The 25480-nt window shown below is 53.3% G+C and overlaps 1 protein-coding gene across 1 annotated transcript; it reads left to right on the forward strand.

Annotated features, from left to right (window-relative positions):
* The first annotated feature begins 227 nt into the window (after window positions 1-227).
* Window positions 228-24642, forward strand: LOC119114906 (uncharacterized). Its single transcript, XM_037238967.1, has 4 exons — window positions 228-352; window positions 2721-2788; window positions 23839-24004; window positions 24231-24642. The coding sequence occupies exons 1-4, from the start codon at window positions 345-347 to the stop codon at window positions 24481-24483; spliced, it is 495 nt and encodes a 164-aa protein (XP_037094862.1). The 5' UTR covers window positions 228-344; the 3' UTR covers window positions 24484-24642.
* Window positions 24643-25480: the final 838 nt, after the last annotated feature.

Raw genomic sequence — 25480 nt, forward strand, 5'->3', positions numbered from 1 at the left:
GATCTGTCACCTCTCGGTAGGTTGAAGAACTACAGTTGAGCACTGTCGCACGAGCGTTCCATGACGGAAACAATGACACACTGAGTAGCATAGCACGTCAACGAGGTCAAAAAGCATATTCGAGGCCGTGCATATGGGTATCCCTGGGTGCCGCGTCGCAAAAGGCGCTGGGGGAGGGGCGTGGGTTGCGGTAAGAGAAAAATGTGTATTATTTCAGGCAATCATACGTCGTGTGCTGCACTGTTGCATATTCTACGCTCTTTCAGATGTAAAATACCATATTTTAACGTGCTTGTCTCCCTCCAATGCGGGACGTGGAATTGTGACTATTGGAACGTAAAGGAATGCTGAGGTAGGCAGAAAATGTGATTTGGGACGATTAACATGTAATTAGCTGAAAAGACGTCCCACTGTTTCATTATTTTGTTTTTCTGTCATCTACCTATGGGTCTTCAAGGTTGCCCTGACCGTCTAGTTAGCACTTACTACGTTGGTTTCCCCTGCTGCTGTGATTGAAGCTCATGATGGGTCAGAATCACAATGAATTCATCATCTAATGTCTTGCGTAATTGCTTTACATTACCAAGTTGAGTGTGAAAAATGCATGGAAGTATTCTGAATGTCAGCAATCAAACCTCTTGTTTTCATAGCCAGCACAAAGTGGGAGCTGGCATGAGAAAATTACTTTGCACATGCACAGTTTGTTTTGTAGAGTGTTTCAGTGTAATGTGAGGATCTCTGGCTACTGAGTGGCTGTGTCAGGAGTAACATCCTCAGAGGGACAATAAGCAGCAATGAAACAGCACAGTAGCAATAAAATGGCTGCCATGATGAATATAAAATGTTAGATGTCATCTTGGGGCTATGTCTGCCTTTATGAAGTGTCACTCCTTCATTTTGTATGCACTGCAGTGTATTTTTGGTTTTACCAATCTCTGCCCCAGCTCAATACCTGCTGCAAGGTGCCAAGATATTCCTCAAAATAAGAATAGGTACCCCAAATGAGGGATTTCTGCTTCTAAATTTCCAGAATCTGCCTCAGACATCAAGCATCACCCTATCCCTGCTCCAGTGGGATTATGTCTTAACATATTTTTGTGCACACTGAGCAAGTGTGTAATCACTGAATGCTGGTACATGTTATTGAGTACTTGTTTCATGTCAACACCCTTCCTTATTTGAAGTTGGCTATTGACATCACAATGTAAGGTATAGTTATTTAGTACTGAACAAAATCCACTGGCAGGTGCTCATTGTCCATCACTGCTCTTTACACAACATCACTGGTGTTAGGCAAGCTGCTGTAATGCTATACTGTGTATAAGATCATGCTGGTCATGCGATGTTCACACATTTTATGCATGGGTCTGAAATAAAGAAACAATACATAATAGAGGCTGCACTCAACCTAATGCTTATAGGGTAATGCCAGGTCAGCATTGCAGCACACTGGGCTTTTACAAGCTAGGTCACTAGCTAGATGGGATAGCACAGGCCAGAGGTGGACCTGTGAGAGACACATCTCAAATTAAGGTTTTAGAAGTGTGAGGGCAATGCTGCTGATACTAATTTCATTGGTGCAACTTAGTAAAAAGTTAGTTTAGCTTTCCTGTCTTCCTTTTCATTGAAGTGATGAACTGAAATCACATTGTTTAAAGGGAGTCTTCAACATCTGTATGGGGATTTTGAACTAAGGCAGTGATGTTGAAGACAATTTGGTGCAGTTGACAGCCATGCCCTTCCTGAGAATGAAGACGAGTGTTCCACCTTTGGGGCAAATTTCAAAACCATGCTCTGTTGATACCTCAACACCAGTTGCATCTAATATCAGCACTTGGTTTGGCAGTACCAATACAACATTCAAAATATAATAAGAAAACCACGTTTAGTCATTCTCTAGCCCAAATTACGCTTTCAACACTTTATAACAGCACTTTGCTTCTTCCATGCAGTTGCTGCAATTGCCATCATGACAACAGCCATGGCACCTTAACTGGTGCAAATAAGATAATGTTTGTAATTTGCCCAATGGGTGGCAAGGGCCTGTCCCGAGAAATGCATTGATCAAAGTTGAATGAGTGGGTCGCTTTGAACCATGTGATGCTCCCATTTCCAAAGCCAAAGTATACCTCGAAAGGAGCCACTGTGATAGATGCCATAGTGGAGAAGTCAAAGCAGTTGTATAACATTTCGCTGGATTCGAGGATTTTAGCTTCATGTTTGCATAACTTTTTTGTATAACAGTGTTTCAAGGTTCCATAGCATTTAGTACACAACAATTTTGGCAAATTAGTGTGCTGCAATCATCACAGAAAACCTATCAGAAAAAGGAAGGCAAATGAAATATATTGCAGTCATAGTTGTGGTCACGGAGTCTAAGAGGCAGTTTGAGAAACTTGGTATTACGGATCAAGCCGTACGTGTCTGGTCCTTCTGGCGCATTACGCTGGGGACGCGCCGCGCCGGGAGCCGTCTCCGCCCAGTGGCTCGGCGGACGGACACGGCTTAAGGGGAGGCTGGCTAGTCACTGCCACGCCTTGGCGGAGACTGTTCAAACCTCTACCGCGGCCGACCCGCTGTCCTCGCGAATTTATTTATTGACCATACGCGAGATGAATCGATATTTCTCGCCTCGAGATCCTAGCTGGGACGGTTTTCAGGAACATGTTGGTTCTGGCGGTTCTGTCTTGCTCTTGACGCCGTTCCCCTTGTTTTTCCAGGGCCCATTCTCGGACGAAATCGACGGCGGCAGCAGGGCGAGCAACCACTGACGTCCCCGTCCGCGATGGTGGGCGAAGCTGAGGCTCTGTGCGTGCTTCGCCCAGACCGGCCTCAGCTTTCTGTCGGTAGCGAGGCCAGTTTCAGTTCCATTTATAAGATCTCTCTGTCATCGTCGAACAGGTCAGGTGCGAGGCCAACCGGCGGAATGGCCCGGCGCGCTGGCGCTGGCGCTGGACCACCAGAAACTTTAGGCTCCACTGCCTGAGCTGGTGGCGGCGGGGCTGTCTGTTGGGACTATGTCAGGACCGGCTGCGGCGACGTGTGCCGTGCCGATGGATGCCGTTCTGACGGTATCGTCTTACGGGGAGGGGCTTCCGGCGGTGACGCCCTACGGAGTGATTCTTCCGTGGGTGGCGTCTTAAGAGACGGTGTCCCTGGCTGGACGTCCCTTGTTTGCAATTTTTTTATTATGTTAGACAACAAGTAGGAAAAACCGGCCCCAAAAACTTTTGTGCTTTGACCGCAAAAATATTTTCAGATCAGTGTTTGAAGATGTACAAAGCAGGCAGAACAATGTTCTGCATCGAATGCACCCGTTTTTTTAACATGACATTTAAAGTAACCTAGTAGATGCTACAGTCCAAAAATATTTTTTTGAAAATGTTCTTTCATGCCATGTTGGGGTTCCTGGCATGCTGATGGCGTCATATCCTGAAGTGGAGGCCAATCAAAGCATTTTGACAAATTTTGGAGGGGCAAAGTTTTCGAGATACGATTTGGTTTCGCTTTAGTTCCTCTCAGTTTCGGCGATCAGGATACATTTTCCCGAATAGTTTCGATTTTAAATTTTCTTATAGGGCATCGAACTCCCCGTTTTTTCGCGAAATCTGACAAGTCGCCAAACTTTGAGATTTTTAACTCTAGTTCTGTACCTGCTGTTGATTTAAAACCAATGCCAAAAATATGTTGATATGTTGATGTGTACTGATATCGTTGAAGAACAACAAGGAGACGCCCCGCGTCTGCGTCACCCACGTGCTGACCCACGTGTGGGCCCGCCGGGGCACGGACCCCAAGATATGTGTGTTAGGTAAGCGCTGAAGGTAAGCGCCGCTGGCTAATTGGTGCCAGATAGGGGCATGCGCGCTATCCCCATCTCCACACTATCTGCCGTCGCTGCCTGTACTGGTGGACTCATACTGGAAGCTGATTCAGCGGTCACTGCTACGTTAATGTACGACACACATCAACCACGTTAACAATGACATCAACAACACTAGGCAACCGGGTAGCGCTCAATCCCTCCCACCACGTAAAGTCGGTGCCCGTCAGGAGAGTCCTACCTATATACAAACGAATGTATACAGTCACCCGCCTGCACCCCCGAACAGACTTACACAGTCGGCTGGGGGCAGAGAGCAGCCGAGGGCTTTCTCCGCCCGCTGGAGTGGCGGGCAGCTCCCGTCTGGGGTACGGCCAGCGCCAGCGCGGCTGCCAGCTTCGCTTGAGCTTCGACGTGGACCCGCCGGGGCACGGACCGCAGGACGGCTACGGCGGCCCAGACATGGGACCCTGCAGCTGCGGTCCGCCTCCAGACTGCTTCAGTGGATCCTGCGTGGGACGGCTAGGACATAGCCCGTCACCCCAGTACGGCGGTCCTGACATGGGACGGCCGGGGCGCCGCATGCTACCGGCCCGCTACGGCCCAGCAGCCGGCGCTCCGCCCCGGACGGGGCCGAGCCCGCCCGCGGTGCGCTCCAGCGGGTAGACGCCTCGCCGCCGGGCCAAGGCGTCCAAGCGCTGCGCGCTCTGCAAGGACAACAAGGAGCAGCGTCAGCGTCGCGTCGCGACCCCGGTTGTCGGGCCGCGTCTGCCTCTCTCTCTCTCTCTCTCTCTCTCACGCTACGCGGTATGCGTCAGTTGATGATCGGCGGCGCCCTCCAAACACAGGGAATGGGGCGTTCTCGACCTTCGGCGGTGCGCAATTCTAATGCTCGTATGACGCGTATGACAAATGCCACACAGTTTGCAAAAATCCCGCTTGCTGGGATTGTGGCAAGAGCAGAAATGCTTTCTTTTCTTTCGACGGTTTTCTAAATATGTGCAATGATAGCCACACGGCTTGTCCAATATACCAGTCTAGTCAGTTGCGAAGCTGTCGTACAATAGCTTCCAGCAAGTACAGGTACCATAGGCCAGAAAATCTAATTCTTTGCCCGTTATCCAGCGACTCGAATTGCCCTTGTAAATTGGAACCTGGACTTCGATAGCCGTACCTTGTGAGACGAGAGCACGATTCAGCATTGATAACTCGCAGGTCCTTGATACGGGTCCGATGCAACAATGTAACGCCTCGTTCTTGTGACTTGCGTTCTTCTTCTCACAAACGTGCATCAGAGAACGGGCGTGAAGGTCGTGGTCCGCTCGTGTAGTACAGCGTCGCGACCCCGGTCGTCTGGCCGCGTCTGCCCCTCTCCCATGCCACGCAGGATGCGTCATCTGATAACGGCGGGGCCGCTGGGCGGCGCCGGCGGGCGCCATAAAAACAAGGGATGGGGTGTTCTCGAACATTCGACGGTGCGCAATTCTAATGCTCGTATGACACGTATGACAAATGCCACACAGTTGCCAAAAATCCCGCTTGTTGGGATTGTGGCAAGAGCAGAAGTGCTTCCTTTTCTTTCGACGGTTTTCTAAATATGTGCAATGATAGGCACACGGCTTGTCCAAAATACCGGTCTAGTCAGTCAGTTGCGAAGCTGTCGTGCAATAGCTTCCAGCAAGTACAGGTACCACAGGCCAGAAAATCCAAGTCTTTGCCCGCTATCCAGCGACTCGAATGGCTTGCGTGGATTGGAACCTGAAATCCTATAGCCGTACCTTGTTGTGAGGCGAGAGGACGATTCAGCGTTGATAACTCGCAGGTCCTTGATACGGGTCCGAGGCACCAATGTAACGCTTCGTTCCTGTGACTTGCGTTCTCCTTCTCACAAACGTGCATCAGAGAACGGGCGTGAAGGTCGTGGTCCGCTCGCGTAGTACAGCGTCGCGACCCTTGTCGTCGGGCCGCGTCTTCCCGCCCCCCCCCCCCCCCCTCACGCTAGGCAGCATGCGTCAGTTCATAAACGGCGGGGCCGCTCGGCGGCGCCGGCGGGCGCCATAAAAACACATGGAGACACTAAAAACACACTACGACTACAGGTACCCACATCCAGCTTATTTAATAATTAGCATAGACAAAGCAAACGAGGCAATGCATCACATCAAACGTGTCAGTGTAAGTGCGTTGTTTTCGTTAGCGAGCCGAGCAATCCGCTGACGCGTTGACGACGGCGCATTACGGACGTGTGACGAGTACGCGTTACAAAATACGCTTTCGTTGTTTCTAAAAAGTTTGCTTTCAAAAATATCCAAGTGTCCGAAACAGCAGGGTAGGAACGGCAGGGCAGAATCACACGAGCACAGCCAGTCATATATTTCATATTTTCGTAACATAGATTTATCATATTTTCATATTCATTTTTATATTTATTATGTATATATATATATATTATTTATTTATTTTCATACTATTTATAATATTTTCGTAGGATATATTTCGCCCAACAGTGCGCAACACAAACTTACGACATAAGTATTTGGGGACGCTCAGTCTGGCTGCCCAGTGATCCGGACGCCACTGGGCAACACTCATTCCCTCCCACCACGTAAAGGTGGTGCCCGTCGGGAGGGTCCTACCTATATACAAACTAATATTTACACGCCCCTAGCTGTGCCCCCGAACGGACTTGATCGCAACCGCCCGGAGACAGGGGGCAACCAAGGGCCTTCTCCGACCTCTGGTGTGTAGGGCGGAGGCGTCCGGGAGAGGCAGACACTGAGGCCAGCCTCCGCCCCGGGAGTCCAGACGGCGCTGCTTCCCCCTGGGCGGCCGTCGCCAGCCGCCCCCGGCGCTACCGGCTGACCGCACGGCGCGACCGGGGACCTTCCTCGCCCGTCGACCTGGCGGGGCGAAGGTAGCCTAAACGGAGAGTGACCAGCCACTCACACGCCGTGACGCAGACTGCTCCGTCCTCTGCCACGGCGGGCCCGAAAATCCCCGACTGTGCCCCCGAGCCGACATCCACGTGGCCGGCTGGGGGCAGGGGGCAGCCTAGGAACCCTCCACCCACCAGCGTGGCGAGCGGAGGCTTCCGGGGAGGGCCACTGGGAAACGGCCTCTCCCCCGGGGAGTCCACACGCCTACCGTTTCCCCCCGAGCGGCAGGCGCCAGCCGCTCCCGGTGCAGTGGGTCGGTGGCACACCGCGCCGGGAGCCTTTCCCGCCCGCCGACGTGGCGGACGGGAGCGGTCTGAAGGGAGGGTGGCCAGCCACTCCCACGCCGTGACGGAGACCTCCGCCGCGGCTGACCTACCGCCCTCGGGCGTCTGTCTTGATCATTTGCGAGATGAACATCCGCGCTGTCCTTTTCTGCAGGTCCCATCCGGAACGGTTCTTCAAGAAGGCCAGGACTCTGGCTGTCATGCTGGGCTGCCCTCGTTTGGCTTGTTTGTCCAGATGGACGTCCTGCGCCAGATCGATGGCGGCCAACTCGGCGGGCGACCAGGGCTGTCGCAGCCCGCGATGGTGGGCGAAGCTGGCGCTTTGAATATGCTTCGCTCAGAAGGGCCTCAGGTCGCTGTCGATTATGAGGCCCGTTTCCATTTCGACGTGGAACGTGCCTCTGTCATCGCCCACGGGAGAGGGTTCCACGTCGATGTGGAGTGAGGAGGACTGCGATGACTGCGACGCTGGCACTGGGGCTGGCGCTTTGTCTACCATGCGCCGGGGCTCTACAGTCGGCAGTGGCAGGGCCGGTGGTATCCTGGCTGAGGGTTCGTCCCGTTTTGGTGATGGCGTCTCAAGGGGCGGTGCCTGCGGCACGACGCCTATTGTTCGGTCGGTTTGGTCGGACGGCAGAGAGTCTTCAGCGTGTACGACGTGGTGATCATCGGCGTGCTCTTCGTTGCTTCTACTCGCAACGCCGTAGAAGCCGTTCGCGGATTTCATGATTGAGGTTTGGACGGCGTGGTCTCGCTTCGCGTAGTGGAGGACGTCATGGTAGCGTACCGCTGTCGCGTGGCTATGACAGCGGTACTGGGCTGCATTCAGAGACGTGGTGCCCTTCAGGGCGCCCTTGGCCTCTAGTGTGTGGGTTAGGTGTGCGTGATGACGGCGTCCACGGTTGGCCCGAACGGCGTCGGCGTAGTTGATGTGAGCGATGGCGGCGATGTCGAACTGGAGCTGCGACCTCCTGCACATGTTAACCATTGGCAGGAGACAGTCGTCCACCTCACCCTCCCTCCACAAGTGCTGGCGCAGGTGATTTAGAAAGAAACAACCGCTTTTGTGCAGTTTGGCCGAGATGGTAACATTTATGCCTCGTGTGTTTTTTTGGTCTTCCCGCCCGTATGGCTGATGGTGTAGATATTGTCGGTCCGCTGCGCCCGACAGAACTGGTGCCGGGTGACCTGGCGGAAGAATCCCGCTCTCGTCCCAGAGTTCATCTCAGCGGCGACATAAATCATCTGGCGCACGCGCACAGCAAGTTGCGCTGTGGGCGGGGGTTCGTCGGCAGTTTGTCTGTGCTGGCCTCGGTGATGCCGTTCAGGATCTTTTCAATTTCTCTCCTGACCAGGGTGCGGGTCGGGTGGTCCATGGTGACTTCGCCCATGTGCTTGACTGCACGTTCCGATTCTCTCTGGGCGAAAAGCGTAACGCTTCGCTCTTGTGGGTAGCGTTCTTCTTCTCACCAACGTCCATCAGAGAGCGGGCGTGAAAAGGTAACTATATTCGGTCGAGGTCCGCTCGCGAAGTGCAGCGTCACGACACTGGTCGCCGGGTTGCGTCCGCCTCTCTCTGACCGTCACTGCCCGTCTGACGCTACGCAGGATGCGTCAGCTTATAAACGGCGGGGCCGCTGGGCAGCGCCGGCGTGCGGCCTCCAAACACTGGGGATGGGGCGTTCTCGAGCCTTCGACGTTGTGCAATTCTAATGCGCGTGTGAACCGACATAAAGCAGCAGCAGAGGCGCGCTATGCCGCAACCCTTGCATAAAGCAACTACGGCTATGGGTAACCACATCCGGCTTATCTAATAATTAGCATACAAAGTAAACCAGGCAATGCATCTGCATCGAACGAGTCGGTCTAAGTGCGTTGTTTTCGTGAGCGAGCCGAGCGTCCCGCTGACGCGTTGACGACGGCGCAGTACGGACGCGTATTCGGTTACGCGTTGCAATAGGCCCCCCTGGCAACAAAAGAATGATAGCAGGGCAACAGCTATCATTAGTTGGCAGCAGTGCTGTCAACCAAGTACGTAGGGGCTCGGGAATAACGGCTGACGCGTCACGGACTTCGTGAGCACGCACCGAGACGCAGCGTAACCTAATCAGCGCACAACGCTAGATCTACGAGCCCAAAAATATGTAACGTAGGGCGCGTTTCATTTTAACTATCGCACTACCAATAGTCGAAATCCTGTTCTATGATTGGTCGGGCGGTCATGCTGGATTCGTGACGTGAAGGGTGTGACGTCACACTTGACTACTGGACTGGCAAAACCTTTTAACATCTCGGTAGTCGGCGGGGCATCCACAAACATGGCGGCGCGCGGGACAGGCGACATGGCGTTAGTGCTTTGGATCTTCTAGTTAATGTGGGGGCTACTAGGGATTTAGCGGGACATTATTTTTTTAAGCTTGTGTCTTGATGATAACCTGTCTCTGGATGACTCCTGTTCTCATTGTAACATTTCACTTGGAAGCAGTTTCAGTCACTGCTGTAAGGACTTTTGGAATGCACATAGATCACAAAAATGTTGAATTTCCTGCCAGCAAAAAATACTTTGTTCACTGCCCTTCAGACCTCCACAGCATTGCAAAATCTACATCATGCTGACCTACAGCGAACACCACGACGAAAATACCATAGACACTGCAACACAGCCAGCGATCATCCAGCAGCACCACCAGCCTTGCTACATCACCCAAAGCCTTTCCACTAGCTCTTTACGCACCACGACAGCGGATGGTTCAACGAGTACCGGATTTGTATGCTCCCGCAGTACTCCAGCTCTCAGTCGCATCTCTTCATCGGCATATACGCCTTCAGTGACCTCATTTTCACCATCCTCCTTCCAAAAGTCATGCTCCTGAAGTGAAATGTTGTGAAGTACACAGGCTGCCACTATAACCTTCGCAACTTTCTGAACTCACTGAGCTTCCACACAGGAGAGACGCCGAAATCTTGCCTTCGGAATGCCAAAGGTTTTCTCCACAACCACACGTGTGCTTGAGATCAGATAGTTGTACTTCTTTTTCTTTTCCCTATTTTCTGCCAGTTGATTTTCCCGAAATGGTGTCATGAGCCAACTCTGTAGTTCAAAAGCAGAATCACCAACAATGAAACCATTTTGTGGCAGGATTGCATGTCTAGTGATGGGGCCTGCCAGCCTCTTACCCAGGGTACTCTTTCTAAACACACGTGAGTCATGAACTGACCCTGGCCACCCCACACAGATGTCCATGAACTTGTGGGATGAATCACAGAGGGCCATCAGATTAACTGAGAAGAAGCCCTTTCTGTTGATGTATGCCTCAGGATGATTATGAGGCTGTAGTATTCCTACATGACACCCATCCAGAGCACCACACATATTGGGGACCCCCTTCAGCGACCTGAACCCCTCCATCACTTGTGCCATGCTTTCCAAAGGAAGTATGTTGATGAACAAATCCCTCATTGTGACCAGGTCTTCAATAACTTCATCCACAAACCTCCAAGCAGTGTATGTTGCCAAAGCAAAGAGCGTGCCACTTTTCTGAAGCTGATGATGCTTCCCAGGTACCAAAGAGTAAGGAGTACTTGTTTCTCTCTGGGATAAGGTTCCCTCCCCTGTCCAGAGGGATTCTCATCCCTTTCCCCCAAGAGTCCAACAATCCTCCCGACCGTGCCCCTCTTCAGTCTGAACTATTCAGCGTACTGCTCGTCCGTTAGTAGTGGCACTGTTTTTTCATAAAAGTCTTCATTTTTTTCCAATCTCCTTCGGTCCCAAACTTCCCTGCAACATGTGGAGTATTATTAGATTGGAAAATTAACACCAGCAGGAACAGGTTAGGTCTGCAGACACATGCCAGGAAAGCATCAGGAAGGTATCACCAACAAAAACACGATGTTCAATATTTTAGGCAAAAGCCAATGGACATTCTCATCACCCAATGTTATCATGCAAGCTTGTCCAGAACAGTAAAAATGCATGGCTTAGAGTTGATCAAATCCTAATTCAAGGGTGCAGTTCCTATTCAGCTGGGGGGAGGGGGGGGGGGGTTCAGCCCACCCACCCCCAACTTGGGCTTCATCTCCCCTCAAGTTTGATGTAAAGTGGGAAAGCATTTTCCGAAACTGCACCCCTAGCATTATCATTTATCATGTCTGATGCAACTCACCCATCAGGATCGCGGTAATGGACGACTTCAAGTGGGTCGTCGCCTAATGGAGCCACTGGGGCAATTTCTCTCTGTAATTCGTCAAACGTAAATGCTTCCATTCCCGTGTATGTTTTTGAGGTATGGATGACAAGCACACAAGATCTTTCCCGTTACTTATACCTTCATCTAACAGCTTTTTGACCGCGGTCGCGCTGCCGCCCACTCACAAACTTATTTTTCTTCCCAAATTTGATGGTCACAACTGCGCAGCTAATGTAACGCTCTCCAGTAGTCAGTAGCTGGTATGAAACAGCCTAGCATCCGAGTGGGCGGGGCTTGTGTTCGACTACCAATAACACAGTAGTTGAAATGAAACGCGGCCATAATCTATATAGCCCTATATAGTTATAGGAGCCCTACTCTGCCCTAGAGCTCCTTCCTGTGAAAATCCGCTTCGAGTTTCCTGGTGGGGGCATAATCAGGGTTCAGCTTCCATACGTTCACGGACTTGCCCCTCCGGTACACATCAGCCCTGACAGACCTCTCGGCCACCTTGTGGTACCCAGCATACTTGGTATCACACCTCATACGGCTGGGCAACACGACGGCGACATTCCACTTCTGCAGGTTCGGATCAGCCCATCCATCAGCTGTGGCGCACCCTTCACCAGGCTGGGCATAAAGCCAGTACCAAAGAACGCGGGGCACAGAGCGTGCGCTCCGACGCAAGGCATACGATGCCAAACACGGGTAGCGCACGCTCGGGCGACATATACATACATCAGATACCTACATTACACAGAACATCAGACGGCGCGCAGCGCTACATAGTTGCGGCGGTTCGCATAAACATTGCATATCAAGCACACATGTATCAGACACTGGATGACAGATAGATAGACGTACATTAACTTGAGGCGCGCGGCGGTATATACATTGCTAGCACATGTGGCATGGGAGAAATGCCAGCGAACGGGGGCGATATACAAACGTGTAGACCTCACATCTCGGGTCGAGCAGATCGCGGCGTGGCGCGCGGTTGCGCGGGGCGACGGGCCACGGCGACCGGGACATGATCTGGCGAACCACTCGCGCAGGGAGTACCAGCGCCGATGGTGATCACCGCAGACTCAGGCACGGTTGACTGAGACGCTGCGTGTTTCGGTGTAACAGGGGCCGAGGGTACTTTTTCGGCTGGTGCTGACTGGGTTTCGGTCATCTCATCAGTCTGGGCAGCAGGGGAGTAGGAATGACGGCGGCGTGAGCGGCGGGTAAGGTACAGAATCAGGCTCCGAATACCTGGGCAAGTATAGCGCATGACGCAGCAGCCAATGATGACAAAACCAATGCTAATGAGTTAAGGCAATGCGGAAATGTTAGCGGTCGTACGATTCAACGAGGCGTTCCAAGATGAGCGCCAGATAGGTATCGGCTGATCAGTGAGTATGGCTTTGACGTGGGGCTGAGGAATCTGAAGCTGAGATTCCCCAAAGTAATATGGGGGGGCATGAAAAGTATATCACCATAGGCTGAACATTCCGCATCGAGTTCCAGAACGTTGATTTTATCCTGAGCTACGAGGGTTTGACTCGATTGGTTTGCGGCGCAAACCGTAGTTAGCCTAAAAGGGTTGATAGAGACCAGTAGCCACTGACCATGTCCAAGATAATAACCTCTTGGATCGTGGTTACTAGGGTGTACCATTGGGGAGCATAATTTATGGATAAAAACCTCTTCTTTCCGAAACAGGGCGACTAGACATGATACAGAAGATGCCATGAAGTACGCAGGTTCATGTAAATGGCAGAATGGCAATTAAACAAGCAAACATGTTTGGATCTCGCTGTCCTCAGGAATGACATATTGTTGCCGATTTTCAGATACCATGAGGAGTGGAGACGTTTCCACAGTATATTCCAGAGAGATCTTGTGTACATCGTGTGGGACGCGAAATTTAAAGAGTTTGTAAACGTCAAATGCATGTGTAACATGTAGCAACGGGATATAGAAAAGCACATGAAAGACTGAGTCTTTCTGCACCACTTTAGGTCGGATGAAACGGACGTTCTGGCCGAGTTCCTGTCTTGGGAAGGGTAGAGTGATAGTCGTGGGAAGTTGTTTTTCGATTGTTCGCAGGGTTGTTTGAAAATTTGTTTTTAATATCAAGATAGTATGTAAAATTGCAACTTTTGCGAGAGCCAGCTTATTGTCCAAACTGCTGAGGCGATAGTGTAGCCTACGCAAAACTTGAGATAGTCCAAGAATGGAATCTGACACGTATTCAATATACGTGGCAGTGGTTTTGACGTCCATTGCCTAGTCCACATGATAGAGATTACGTCATCGCGAAACGTTGCAATTTTCCGTAAGGCATGCGTCATTTCATTTAGCTGTTTGCGATTCGTTCGGACAGCGATTTGTGTTGAGTTTAAAATAGCAAGGGTTCCGTTGAAACTGTGCGCTAGAATTTCCTTTTCTTTTCTCTGGTTCTCCTCTGAATCTCCTGTTCGGTGGCAGTGCCGAAGAGGTAGAATATGGCGTTTCTTATACCATTTATCAATCCTCGACGGGGTCGTCGGGTGAATGGTTTCTGTAAGATCTTAGGAAAAGCATCATAAATATAGACAGTTTCGTCATGTAGTCCGAGGGGACAATTCGGCGCTGATAATCCGCAGGTTCTTGAGCCGGGTCTAAGGCACCAATGTAACGCTTCGTTCTTGTGGGTAGCGTTCTTCTCACCAACGTCCATCAGAGAACGGGCGTGAAAAGGTAACTATATTCGGTCGAGGTCCGCTTCGCGAAGTGCAGCGTCGCGACACTGGTCGTCGGGTCGCGTCCGCCTCTCTCTGACCGTCACTGCCCGTCTGACGCTACGCACGATGCGTCAGCTTATAAACGGCGGGGCCGCTGGGCAGCGCCGGCGTGCGGCCTCCAAACACTGGGGATGGGGCGTTCTCGAGCCTTCGACGTCGTGCAATTCTAATGCGCGTGTGTGCATAAAGCAACTACGGCTACGGGTAAGCACATCCCGCTTATCTAATAATTAGCATACAAAGTAAACAAGGCAATGCATCTGCGTCGAACGAGTCGGTCTAAGTCCGTTGTTTTCGTTAGCGAGCCGAGCGTCCCGCTGGCGCGTTGACAACGGCGCAGTACGGACGCGTATTCGGTTACGCGTTACGATAGGCCCCCCTAGCAACAAAAGAATGATACCAGGGCAACAGCTATCATTAGTTGGCAGCAGTGCTGTCAACGTAAGGGCTCGGGAATAACGGCTGACGCGTCACGGACTTCGTGAGCACGCACCGAGACGCAGCGTAACCTAATCAGCGCACAACGCTAGATCTACGAGCCCAAAAATATGTAACATAATCTATAAAGCCCTATATAGTTGTAGGAGCCCTACTCTGCCCTAGAGCTCCTCCCTGTGAAAATCCGCTTCGAGTTTCCTGGTGGAGGCGTAATCAGGGTTCAGCTTCCATACGTTCACGGACTTGCCCCTCCGGTACACATCAGCCCTGACAGACCTCTCGGCCACCTTGTGGTACCCAGCATACTTGGTATCACACCTCATACGGCTGGGCAACACGACGGCGACATTCCACTTCTGCAGGTTCGGATCAGCCCATCCATCAGCTGTGGCGCACCCTTCACCAGGCTGGGCATAAAGCCAGTACCAAAGAACGCGGGGCACAGAGCGTGCGCTCCGACGCAAGACATACATACGACGGCAAACACGGGTAGCGCACGCTCGGGCGACATATACATACATCAGATACCTACATTACACAGAACATCAGACGGCGCGCAGCGCTACATAGTTGCGGCGGTTCGCATGAACATTGCATATCAAGCACACATGTATCAGACACTGGATAACAAATAGATAGACGTACATTAACTTAAGGCGCGCAGCGGTATATACATTGCTAGCACATCTGGCACGGGAGAAATGCCAGCGAACGGGGGCGATGTACAAACGTGTAGACCTCACATCTCGGGTCGAACAGATCGCGGCGTGGCACGCGGTTGCGCGGGGCGACGAGCCACGGCGGTTATTCGGTTACGCGTTACAATAACTCCTTGTTGTCTGTCAGCACGGATGACAGCATGGAAACACGATCTCGAGCTAATTTTTCCACGCCACGCCGTTGCTAATCTCACCAAGTCCCTGGTGTACAAAGGTGAGGTAGGCGCACACAGCACATGTCATGCCCAAGCCGACGTCGGGGGACTGTTCGTAGGTGTCGTTGAGAGTCGCTCGGATTTTGCTTCGATGGGTCTCACTAGCGAGAATAAACCTCCAGTCGGGCACCGTCAGGCCTAGCTTACGCTCGAAGCTGTCCAGCATGCTCCTTGATGACTTGGATGTCTTAGCGGTGGCGTACCACCCTGTGCTCAGGAACAGCCCATGACGGCCTGGGTGGATAGCCAGGGAGTCCCTGAGGACAGCTTGATCGAGACCCTCTGCTCTCGTGTTCGCAAAGCTCTGGGCTCGCGCTGTTCCCTGAAGGTTGATGGTGACTTTCAGTGCCTCGTGCTGGTCGGCCCTCAGAGGGATGTTTAGCGCTAGGGCCGTCTCGAGGTCGTCGGCTACCGACTGATGGGTGTTGTTGAAGACTTCACGTCGCTGGTCGCGCCGCCCGGCGGCGTCCTGGTATCTGTGATATTTGCTCGGCCGCATGTGGCGCGCCAGTACCCCCGACGCTGTTTTCTCACACGGCGGTGTTTTCAGTGTGGCGTCGCATGGGCATGACATGGTTTCATCGCAGCCTTCAGCTGTGTAGGTGGTGGTGCGGGTCTTGTGTTTGGCCCAGGTTTTGAGCGGGCAGGGGTCCAGCGCGCAGGTGTGGTGCCGGACCTCGCTCGTCCTCACCAGCTTTCCGCAGGGACAAGCATAGCATCCCGACACCTGGGTCCATTCGGGTGTAGAGGGACCCGCCGCTACTTGAACGCCCCCTGAAGTGGGACCTTGGACAAGCTTAGGCCCGTGGTTGCCTGCTGATGGCCCCTGAGTGTCGTCTGTGACAGCGGTCATGAAAATGGACGTGGCTGGCTCCATGCCTGGGCCGGCCACGTCCATCTGCTCTGCAGGAGCTCCGTTTCCCTCTTGAGTTCCCCTCGTTCCCCCTTCCCCTTCCCCTCCTGAGTGTCATGCCACCCTGGTGGGTGGCAGGGTGGCGTGACAGCAGCTTCCCGCAGGGAGCGTTACAAGGCCTCTGCAAGTAGTAGCACCTTATCCAGCGTAAGGTCCTTATCATGTGAGTACCTCTCTCGTAGCCTGTGGTGCACAGTCTTCTCGACAACCACATCAGGAATGAGTTCATCGGTCATGGCACCGGATGCACATGATTTGGCCAGACCCCATATGGCGGACACAAGGTCTGCAGTGGACTCATCCACCAGTTGGCCACGCTGACGGAAGGCAAACCTTTCCACTATTACATTGGTGCGGGGCGTATAAAACTCACGCAATTGGCGCAGCGCCAAGTCGATGTCTGTTTCGATGTCGGTCTTCACGCCTGGGGGAAGGGTGCCAAAAAGGCGGTACGCCTCATCTCCGACACAGTGGAGGAGCACGGCGCGCTGGCGAGCGGGGCTGAAGGTTTCTCCGGAGATGGCGAGAAGGCAATTCTGGAATTTTCCTCCCCACGTAGGCCAGTCGACGATCGGCTTCTTTCAAAACAGGGCAGACGAAGGTCCACCGGAAGACCCTATTTCTCATAGTGGTGAGGACGCTGGTGTACACAAGTGGTGAACTAATTCTATGGAAAGGTTAGTGTTACGAAATCACCACTGGTGCATTCGCGTACACTATACAATGTCTTTGGGAGCGTCGTATACTTTTGTCCTGAGGGCATCGACCGCCACTGGTCGATTATTCTCCTCCAGTGTCTCTACGGCCCAAAAAAGACCACGTCCAGTGGCTGCGTTAGGTGGGTGCTGCTCGGCGGCAGACAGATGAAGGATATGTCGTTTTCCCTGCAGGCCTCGATCACCCTCTGCGAGAGATGTGACGACAGGTTGTCGCCAACAATGGCTTTCCCGCCAGTTTTCCGTTGGAGATACGGCAGACAGATCCGGAAGAACCAGTCCTCGAATGATTGTTCATCGGACCACCCAGATGGTGAGAATGTGTACTTGGCACCAGCTGGACCGCCTGCTGTCCACTCCCGACTCAGATGGTGAGAATGTGTACTTGGCACCAGCTGGACCGCCTGCTGTCCACTCCTGACTCAGATGGTGAGAATGTGTACTTGGCACCAGCTGGACCGCCTGCTGTCCACTCCTGACTCAGATTTTGCGCCTTGTGTACTACATATGGAGGCAGAAGCTCTCCAGATGCACCCCCACCAAACATCACTGACACTCTAGCCTTGCTGTGGTTTTTCACGGACTCTGGGTACTTCATGCCCCTTTTCACAACGACTTTCTTACGGCTCGGATCGTCAGCCAACGCCGTCTCATCGTAGTTGACTAGATTCTCGGGTGTCGCACCATCAATAGATGTCTCGAGATGTTTAAAGTACTCCTGAATCGTTATGGGCGTCGACTTTTGCCCGAGACACTTGATGTTGCTCGACATGCGGTTTGTTAGGTCGTTCCGGTGCATGAAGCTCTGTGCCCAGTCCCATCCAGGCACGTTGTTGCTGAAATGTGTGTGTTTGGTGCCATTTCGGTCAAGGAAGGCCTTAACTATCATCCTAACGCCCATCGAAGTACAAGGAAATCTCCATTTCGCCATCTGAATCAGCCTCTTGGCGAAGTGCCTTTCTTCTGGCTCGCTTAGAGCGCAGGGACGACCTGGCTTCTGGTCATGATTGCCAGATTGCCAATATCTGGCGGTTTAGACCATGCAAAAGAGCTGCCGTCCTCACAGACATACCACTGTTCACATCTTCAATCGCTTTCGTAATGGTGTCGTCAGTATAATTTCTATAGGGACGAGGATGAGGGATGGTGCAAATCAGGATACCTTATGGACTAGGCTTTGACCTGGAACTGAAACGCATGGATGAGGAAAAGTCATGACACTAAAAAAAATACTCGAAAAGTTGTGTAAAGTTTCACCTGTGTATCCACTATTTAATGACTGCTATCTTGCCTCCTAGGGTCCCATTTAAGGAAACAGGGGTGGCTGAAGTTTGCATGATGCCAACTTTAGCCACCTCTCCTCACCTTTAGTTGCAGCTCCAGTAAAAAGGAACCAATAAATCATGTAATACTAAGTGAGCAATGGCAGCAGAGGCTTAAAAGGTTGTGCAGAAATGCTTACTTTTGCTGTGTTAGCTTTTTCTACTTGTCTAGGGGTATCATCAAAGTCACTTAATTTTTTAGGAAATTTGAAGAGTTTGAAGTCGCAAAATAATGAGTTCTGATTGGCAAAAGTACTGCTGTTCAGCTTCAAATCAGTCTTATAAAAATGTAACTCACGCTGGTAAAGTTCATAATCCCCACTTTGAAACATAACATGCTCATGATGGATTTAAAGCCTGAACCACAGTTTGGCTAAAGTTACCCTGAATGACCGATAGGGCTTGAACGCCCCATCTATCAAGATTCCTGTCTTCTCCTCGACGCCAAGGACCGTGTCGAGGTTGTCTTGCGCGGAGAGCTGCGTGCTTGGCGCTGGCGGTGGGCGGCGCCTCGGCGACTTCGGAGGAGCATGTCTCCTCCAATACTTCGGCTGGGGGCGGCGTGGTCGTACCGGAAGCGCTGCCAGGGCTCCTGCAGTCCGCATCACCCCGGCCTGCCGCTTCGGGGACGGCCGGCTCATGCTCCTCTTCAGACGATTCACTACTAGAGCTGAGGTTGAGCTAAGCTTTTGCGGATTCCTGGATGGCGCGCTGTGCCTTTTGTGCGGAATCAGCCGTAGCAGTCTTGTCGTAAAAACGGACGGCCGTTTCGTAAGCGTGACACCGCATCTTTGCCTCTTCTTTGCTGGTTGTGCCTTTCAGGGCACCGGTCGCCTCGGGCTCACGCGTCAACTGCACATGACATCTGCGGCCGCGGTTTCCCCGCACCAGCTCGTGGTACGCGAGGTTCTTACCATGCTGATCGCGCTGGCAGATACTCCGGACTCAGCAAGGTCTCCGTCTGGACGGAACAAGGAGCCAGGCGCCGGGCACATGATCAGGCTGTCTCGTAGGACGGCCTGGTCCTGAGCATTCGCTGACGTCGCCGCCAACCCCTGAGCGCGCGACGTGCCCTTAGTTAGCAGAGACCCTCAAGATCTTTGTCTTCCCTGCGACCAGGGGCAGGTCTAGCTTCAAGGAAACAGAGAGTTCCTTAGCCTCTGATTGGTGGCTAGTGTTGAAGGTGGCCGTGCGCACATTGCGCCTGTCTGCAGCCGTTTGGTGACTGTGGCGCGTGCTTTGTGACAGGTGACGCGCCAGCGCACGCGCCACCGTCTTGTCTGGGTCCGCTTTGCGCACCACGGCGCCGCATGGGCAGAACGCCACCTCGGTGGCGTGATAGGTGGAAAGACACTTGAAACGCAGGCAACTTTGCTTTTCGCACAACACAATGCGCTTGAGAGTACAGGGCTCGAGACTACACCTACCCCGTCCGTCCGTACGACGGATGAGGCGTCCGACGGCGCTGTGCCGCGTGCTGTATGTGTGTGTGGGGTGAGGGTGGGGGTTGTCTGCGGTGGGCTGCGCGCGCTGCGCTGCTGCCGGGCCGGCGCTGGATGGTCGTGCGTCGTCGGCCGCTGCTGTCACGCCTCCCCACGAGAGCGAATTTATACTAAGGAACCCGTTGATCAGCATACGAGCCAGACGGTGTAAGCGCACGACTCGGCGCGTTGTGACTCCGGTATACTCGACATCAACACACACTTCTGACACGAGCCACAAATGTCCGTTTTCAAGGGGCAGGCTACTGTCATGTGGCCCAGCGGGCCACACACAACACACGGCCTGGTCTGTACCTGGGGTACAGCCGCTGGAGCACTGATCATCCGGATACTGGTCGCCGTTACCTGGGTTGGCTGTTGACTGAACCGTCTTCTCTTTCGAAAGCTGCGATCACGGTCACAGCCTCATCCAGGACCTTGACGTTTCCCCGGATCAGCTCCCGGGTGCATGCGGCCAGAAGCGGTGCAGGTGGAGGAGACAGAGCTGCCGCTGCTGGTGGCGCAGGCTGGGAAGCGTTGAGCAGGCAAGGAGTATCAGCTCCCCGATACGCAGTACAGTCCTCTTCGCATTGCGTTGCACACCAGATTATCCAGAGTGTTTACAGCCCTGATGGGTCCGGCACCCCACCCGGGATACGAGTTACCTCTGTTTCCAGCTCGCTCAGATCCTGTGACGCCCCCCCCCCCCCCCCCACAAATCACACTTCTGGCGCACGCCGTCGTTCACATCATCAGTCACACAACGTGAGGTTTGCGATCAATTTCTTTTCATTCGTTTTTTATCCCACTAAAAATGGGATAATCTTGTACGAGAGCCCGCCAGAAAGCCAGAGAGCCCGCTCCCCCGCACGCGTGCCATAAAACTTGTCCATACCGGTATTTTTTCCGCCATCTTGCGGTTCGCTTCTCACATGACGAAATTAAACATTTCTCGGCCGTCACTGAAAATCATACAGGGAGTTGATATCTGGTTGAAAAGAGTAGGAAGTTAGTCGAGCGCGACCTTTGAGGGGGGAAGTAAGGAGATTGAAGCGTCAGGTCCAGATGCATAAGTTTTACGCTAAAAGCAATTGTGTTGAGTTCAAGCGGCGTGACAATGCGGTACAAACGACAGTTATCGACGTTTAGTGCCGAACCACCAGGGTGTGGATTTTATTTACGGCACAGAGTTGGAAAGGGAAGATCTCCGGCCCGAAGGTGCATTCCAATAGCACGATCGTTGAGTCGAAGTGCCGGTCGTTGACACCGTTAGGAATTCCCCCGGCGAGAGGACATGAAAAGTAGATAGTCTCGAAGATGGCGAAAAAGTCTGGCACATGACAGGAGAGAAGATACTCCTAGAGAGGCGAGGTGAAGCGCGGCAGGCCGGCGGCGCAGGCGGCGGTGGCGTAGCACCGACGCAGCGCTGGGATGGTCTGAACAGGCAGGAACAAATCTGGAAAGGAGTGACACCGCGCCCAACTCTGCCCTCCGCCTTAAAAAGGACGGATGAGCCCAGAGGCTACCAAATGTTATCTCGTTGTGAAAACTTTTGCGTAGAGATATTTGTGTAGATATTATTGCGCTGCGGTGGACTGTAATCGTTCCGGAGCCGGGCTTTAAGTGGAGGGACGTTAATAGGTAGGATGGACGACCGGCACTTTTTTATGAAGCTCCAGCGAGTGCAGAGGGCATATTAGCACTCAGGGGCTATGACACCACCTGGGTTTGAACCTGGCCCCCTCTCGGTAGCCAAGGCCATCAGGCCATTACAAAGGCCGCAAGGCTATTGCGCCACCGAACTGTGGTATGGTGATAACGGCATGTTTGAATAATTCGTCGTCAAGCATCCGTACACATGTGCGCCGCAAAGGTCACGATGGCGGCGTTTACATGTGTTTTGCCTTTTCATGTGCTTGCGTATTTCGCGCCGATTGTGTGGTTGCTTACTTTGTTTCTTTGCCGCTCCTTCCAAACTGAACGCTCCTCACCACTCGCGCCAGCCGGCGTCCCAGCTACATGAAGTTAGTTCCATAGGCAGAAAACAGGCCATCCACGACTCGGGAATGGTTACATTCCAGCAGCGATCGCGCCTTCGGAGTCGCAATTTGCCCCTCACTGTCTATCACGTTTCCTGCTTGCTTGACCGTTCCTCTGAAGCGAAGGCGTTGTGGTGGTCGAAAATCCGGTTGGTCTTTAAGAAGACATTATTGCGCTTTGATTCGATATGAGGAAACTGAGTACCATTGTAATAATAAGAGTCAAGGGTCACGCATTAACGAAATCAAACGGACCCGACGTGCCGGCAACTACTATGGAAGGTGTATATTAGCTGTGGTTATTGTATGAATAACTTTATTTTCTCAAAAATATTCTATCGTTTTTCTGGCCTGTCGAATGGCGAGTGGTATCTGGTCACCGTTGGCTGCACAGCTCAGTTCTATTTATCTCATGTCTATTAAATCTCATTAAGTCTACGAGTGCATGAGGAGAAGAAGCATTCATGATGTACGTGCACGCATGTGTGAGATGGCTGTGAGCGATTCAAGGTTAGGCACTGAGTGTTTGCTTCATCGTATGCTTCGGCAGTGTGTACATTAGTTCAGGTTTGGTAGCTACACCGCTGCCGAACTGCTCTGTAACAACAGTACGAGCCTGTGGTGCCCAAAACACCTCCCATATTGCAGGCGCACTCGTTCAGTCATGGTCATACAGCTTCATGAACAGCTCCTTGCTTGAACTCCAGAATTACGCTCCTTATATCACCACACGTGCACTGTTGTAAGCGATAAGATGCGACGCAGTCTTCTTTTAACACCACCGTCACCATCACGAAAGCGCAAAAACGTGCGGCCAGTCACGAGCTGCATTGGGACGTTCTGGGTGCTCGGTGGTCGGATGATGTTGGCGCGGAGGCGGAGCACCCGCCGGGGTCTTCTCCGTTCACCGTGTGGCCCCCGCCGCTAGTCCGTCCCTGGCGACTCGTGTACACCGGGCGCGGCCAGCTGAGCGTCGGCCCTCACAGACGTGTCGGCGTCCGCTGCAGGAGCGGCGCAGCGTGGCACGGTTCCGGCGCCGCTGCAGCCCCTCCGTCAGTACGGTGGTCGTTTGCTCATTTGCTTGCTGAGCTGTTCGTCGTTTGTCTACACGTTTGCTTGCTGAGTTGTCGGTGCGAGGCTTGCTTCCTGTGCTTTTGCTTGCTTTCTTTCCAAGTCACCCTCTCGCTGGTCTTGTCGTCACCCCGAGTACAGTCGTGAAAATAGAAGGTCGGAAGGACGATGGTGAGAGTAAATATTTCTAGGTCGTTGCCACGCCATATACTTTCCTAAAAGGGCCACACCATTCGTGATGCTCAAGGATTGGAATGGTTTGTGAACTCAGTTTTTGTTTGAGCAGCAGCGGTCCTCATGTGGTGGTTGGGGTGGGAGCAAGTCGACATCAGGGCACGGGGCCCTCACAAAGGAACAGAAATTGACAACCCTGGCTCCATACCAGACAGGATGCAAAAGACAGATTAGAACAGAAGTGAATCTTGAATCTATCCATTCCAATGGGTTTCATGTCGATCATTCGGTCGCTTATCTACAAGTTCGCTGACAAACGGTCTTGCAGGCTTTCTTTTGCGAAAATGTGAAAAATTCATCAGTGATGGTTTTTTACATGAACATGGAATAATTTTCAGGCACATGGCTTTTTCGGGCTTGAATAAAATTGCATGCCAAATGAATTCAAAGTATCGTTCTAGAACCTTAGTACACACAAAAACGCGTCACACCTCAGAGATCTTCGAAGTGACATCTAAAATATTCCCCACAATGCGAATCTGGGTCATCAGGCAGGCGCCAAGAACTCTTCAGCTCCGAGTATTTGTTAATGTAGGGGCTGGCTGCTGCCCTGTATACAGTTGAGGTGTTTTGTTCAGCTGGTCACAGTGCGTGTGTCCATGCTCTGTTGGGGGGGGGGGGATGCATGGAGGGTGCACGGGACGTGAACGCCACGCTGTGAAAGGACTTTCTGTTTGTGACTTCCTCAGCAAACCATGCACCGCAGGGCTCCGCTTTGAACGCAGCTAAGGAGGGAATGGGAGGCCTTACAGATCTGCGAAGGTCAGCTCTACAAGCAGCAGAAACTCGACTCTTCGTAGAATCGGCAGCAGGCTCTGATGGCAACGGAGACGCGTCGCTCAGTTCCGAATGCAGGTAAGACCCTGCCGGTCTCGCCAGTTTGTCACTTGATATCCCGCGCGGCAGTCGTCTTCATGGATTCAAAAAAGCTCCTCGTTTTTATGAGACTATGAGACGCTGCCGGCGGAGAAGCCCAGTGAGGAAGGCATAGCACCGCGAGAGCAGCTGGCGACGGAGGTGGCTCAACAGCGCGCCGGGTGCTGACGTTGCTGTCAGTGATCCTGATCACTTATGTTTACAGGGACGAACCAGATATGGGCGGAGCGAGCCAGCCCACGGGCGGCTCCGATGGGCGTGTCACGTCCGGTCACCTCGCCGTCCGGCCCGCCCGACCCGGACGCGTCCCGTCTGCCCTGTACGCGCCGGTCACCTATCTGACCTCCGCGCCCAGCCCGGGCTCGCGTATTGGGCCGCGGTCGTCGGGGGCAGAGGGCACTTCAACAGACGAGAGATCGAAAGGAGACCTGCGCCGTCCTGACCGCCCGCTGTCCTGATCTTTGCCACGGGGACGCACGCCGGCGGGTGAGCGGGCTCCAGCAGTGTGCTGCTGGTGGTGGTCGCAGGGGCAGGGCGGCTCTGCGTCCGCAGGGTGCCCTGCTCCCAGCTGAGGGCGGCTCTCCGCCGCTGGGAGCCGGCCCAGCGGGCGTCCAGCTGCCGCAGACCGTCAGTCAGCCCGCTCCAAGCGACGACGGCGGTGCTCCGGCCCAGACCGCACGCCGCGGCCAGCCCCGCTCCAAGCGACGGCGGCGGTGGTCCGGTCCGAACCGCGCGCCGCGGCCAGCCCCGCTCCAAGCGACGGCGGCGGTGGTCCGGCCCAGACCGCACGCCGCGGCCAGCCCCGCTCCAAGCGACGGCGGCGGTGGTCCGGCCCAAACCACGCGCCGCGGCCGGCCCCGCTCCAAGCGACGGCGCCGGTGGCCCGGCCCAGACCGCACGCCGCGGCCAGCCCCGCTGGCGCCACACCTCCGACTGAAGCGGACGCGCGGCGGCCGCAGTGTAGGCTGGTCCGAATCGTCGGCGTCCCTGGCCCCGCGGCCGCCACATGCCTCTTGGTTGGCCCGCCGCCGCTGTGGGGTCGGGGGGTGATCCCAGCTAACCATGTGCTGCTGAACCATCGGGTGAACGCGGAGTTCGGGTCGGTAGCCCCGCTGCCCGTCCATCCCTCGATTTGGATGCAGGATAGTAGCGCCTACAGCCTGCGTTGCCCTATCGGTGTACGATTCAGGCGGGTAGAGGTCAAACTGCGTGACGGGCCTTTGTGTTGTGCGCATATGTCACGTGGTTTCGTGGTTACGTATGTTTTGGAGTTGAAGTTACCAGATTGTCGAATTACGGTAATGCATGCCTAATGTCATGGTCTAGACCTGTGGAACTTCAAAAGTTGCATTACGTGCCTGAAAAATAAATGCTCCATTATGTGTTGGGTTTTGTGTTGAACAGAGGAACATCAGAAACTGAACACATGCACATGCCCCTACGATGAGGCTCCAA

Source organism: Pollicipes pollicipes, unplaced genomic scaffold, assembly GCF_011947565.3.
Source record: "Pollicipes pollicipes isolate AB1234 unplaced genomic scaffold, Ppol_2.1 Scaffold_3087;HRSCAF=3621_pilon_pilon_pilon, whole genome shotgun sequence".
Classification (NCBI taxonomy): Eukaryota; Metazoa; Arthropoda; class Thecostraca; order Pollicipedomorpha; family Pollicipedidae; genus Pollicipes; species Pollicipes pollicipes.

Bases quoted from the DNA above. Each gene is read 5' to 3' on its own strand.
- LOC119114906 (XM_037238967.1), top strand. The intron at 2,789-23,838 runs GTGGGCGAAGCT...TGACTTCCTCAG, and splicing joins TGACGTCCCCGTCCGCGATG to CAAACCATGCACCGCAGGGC. The intron at 24,005-24,230 runs GTAAGACCCTGC...TTATGTTTACAG, and splicing joins TCGCTCAGTTCCGAATGCAG to GGACGAACCAGATATGGGCG.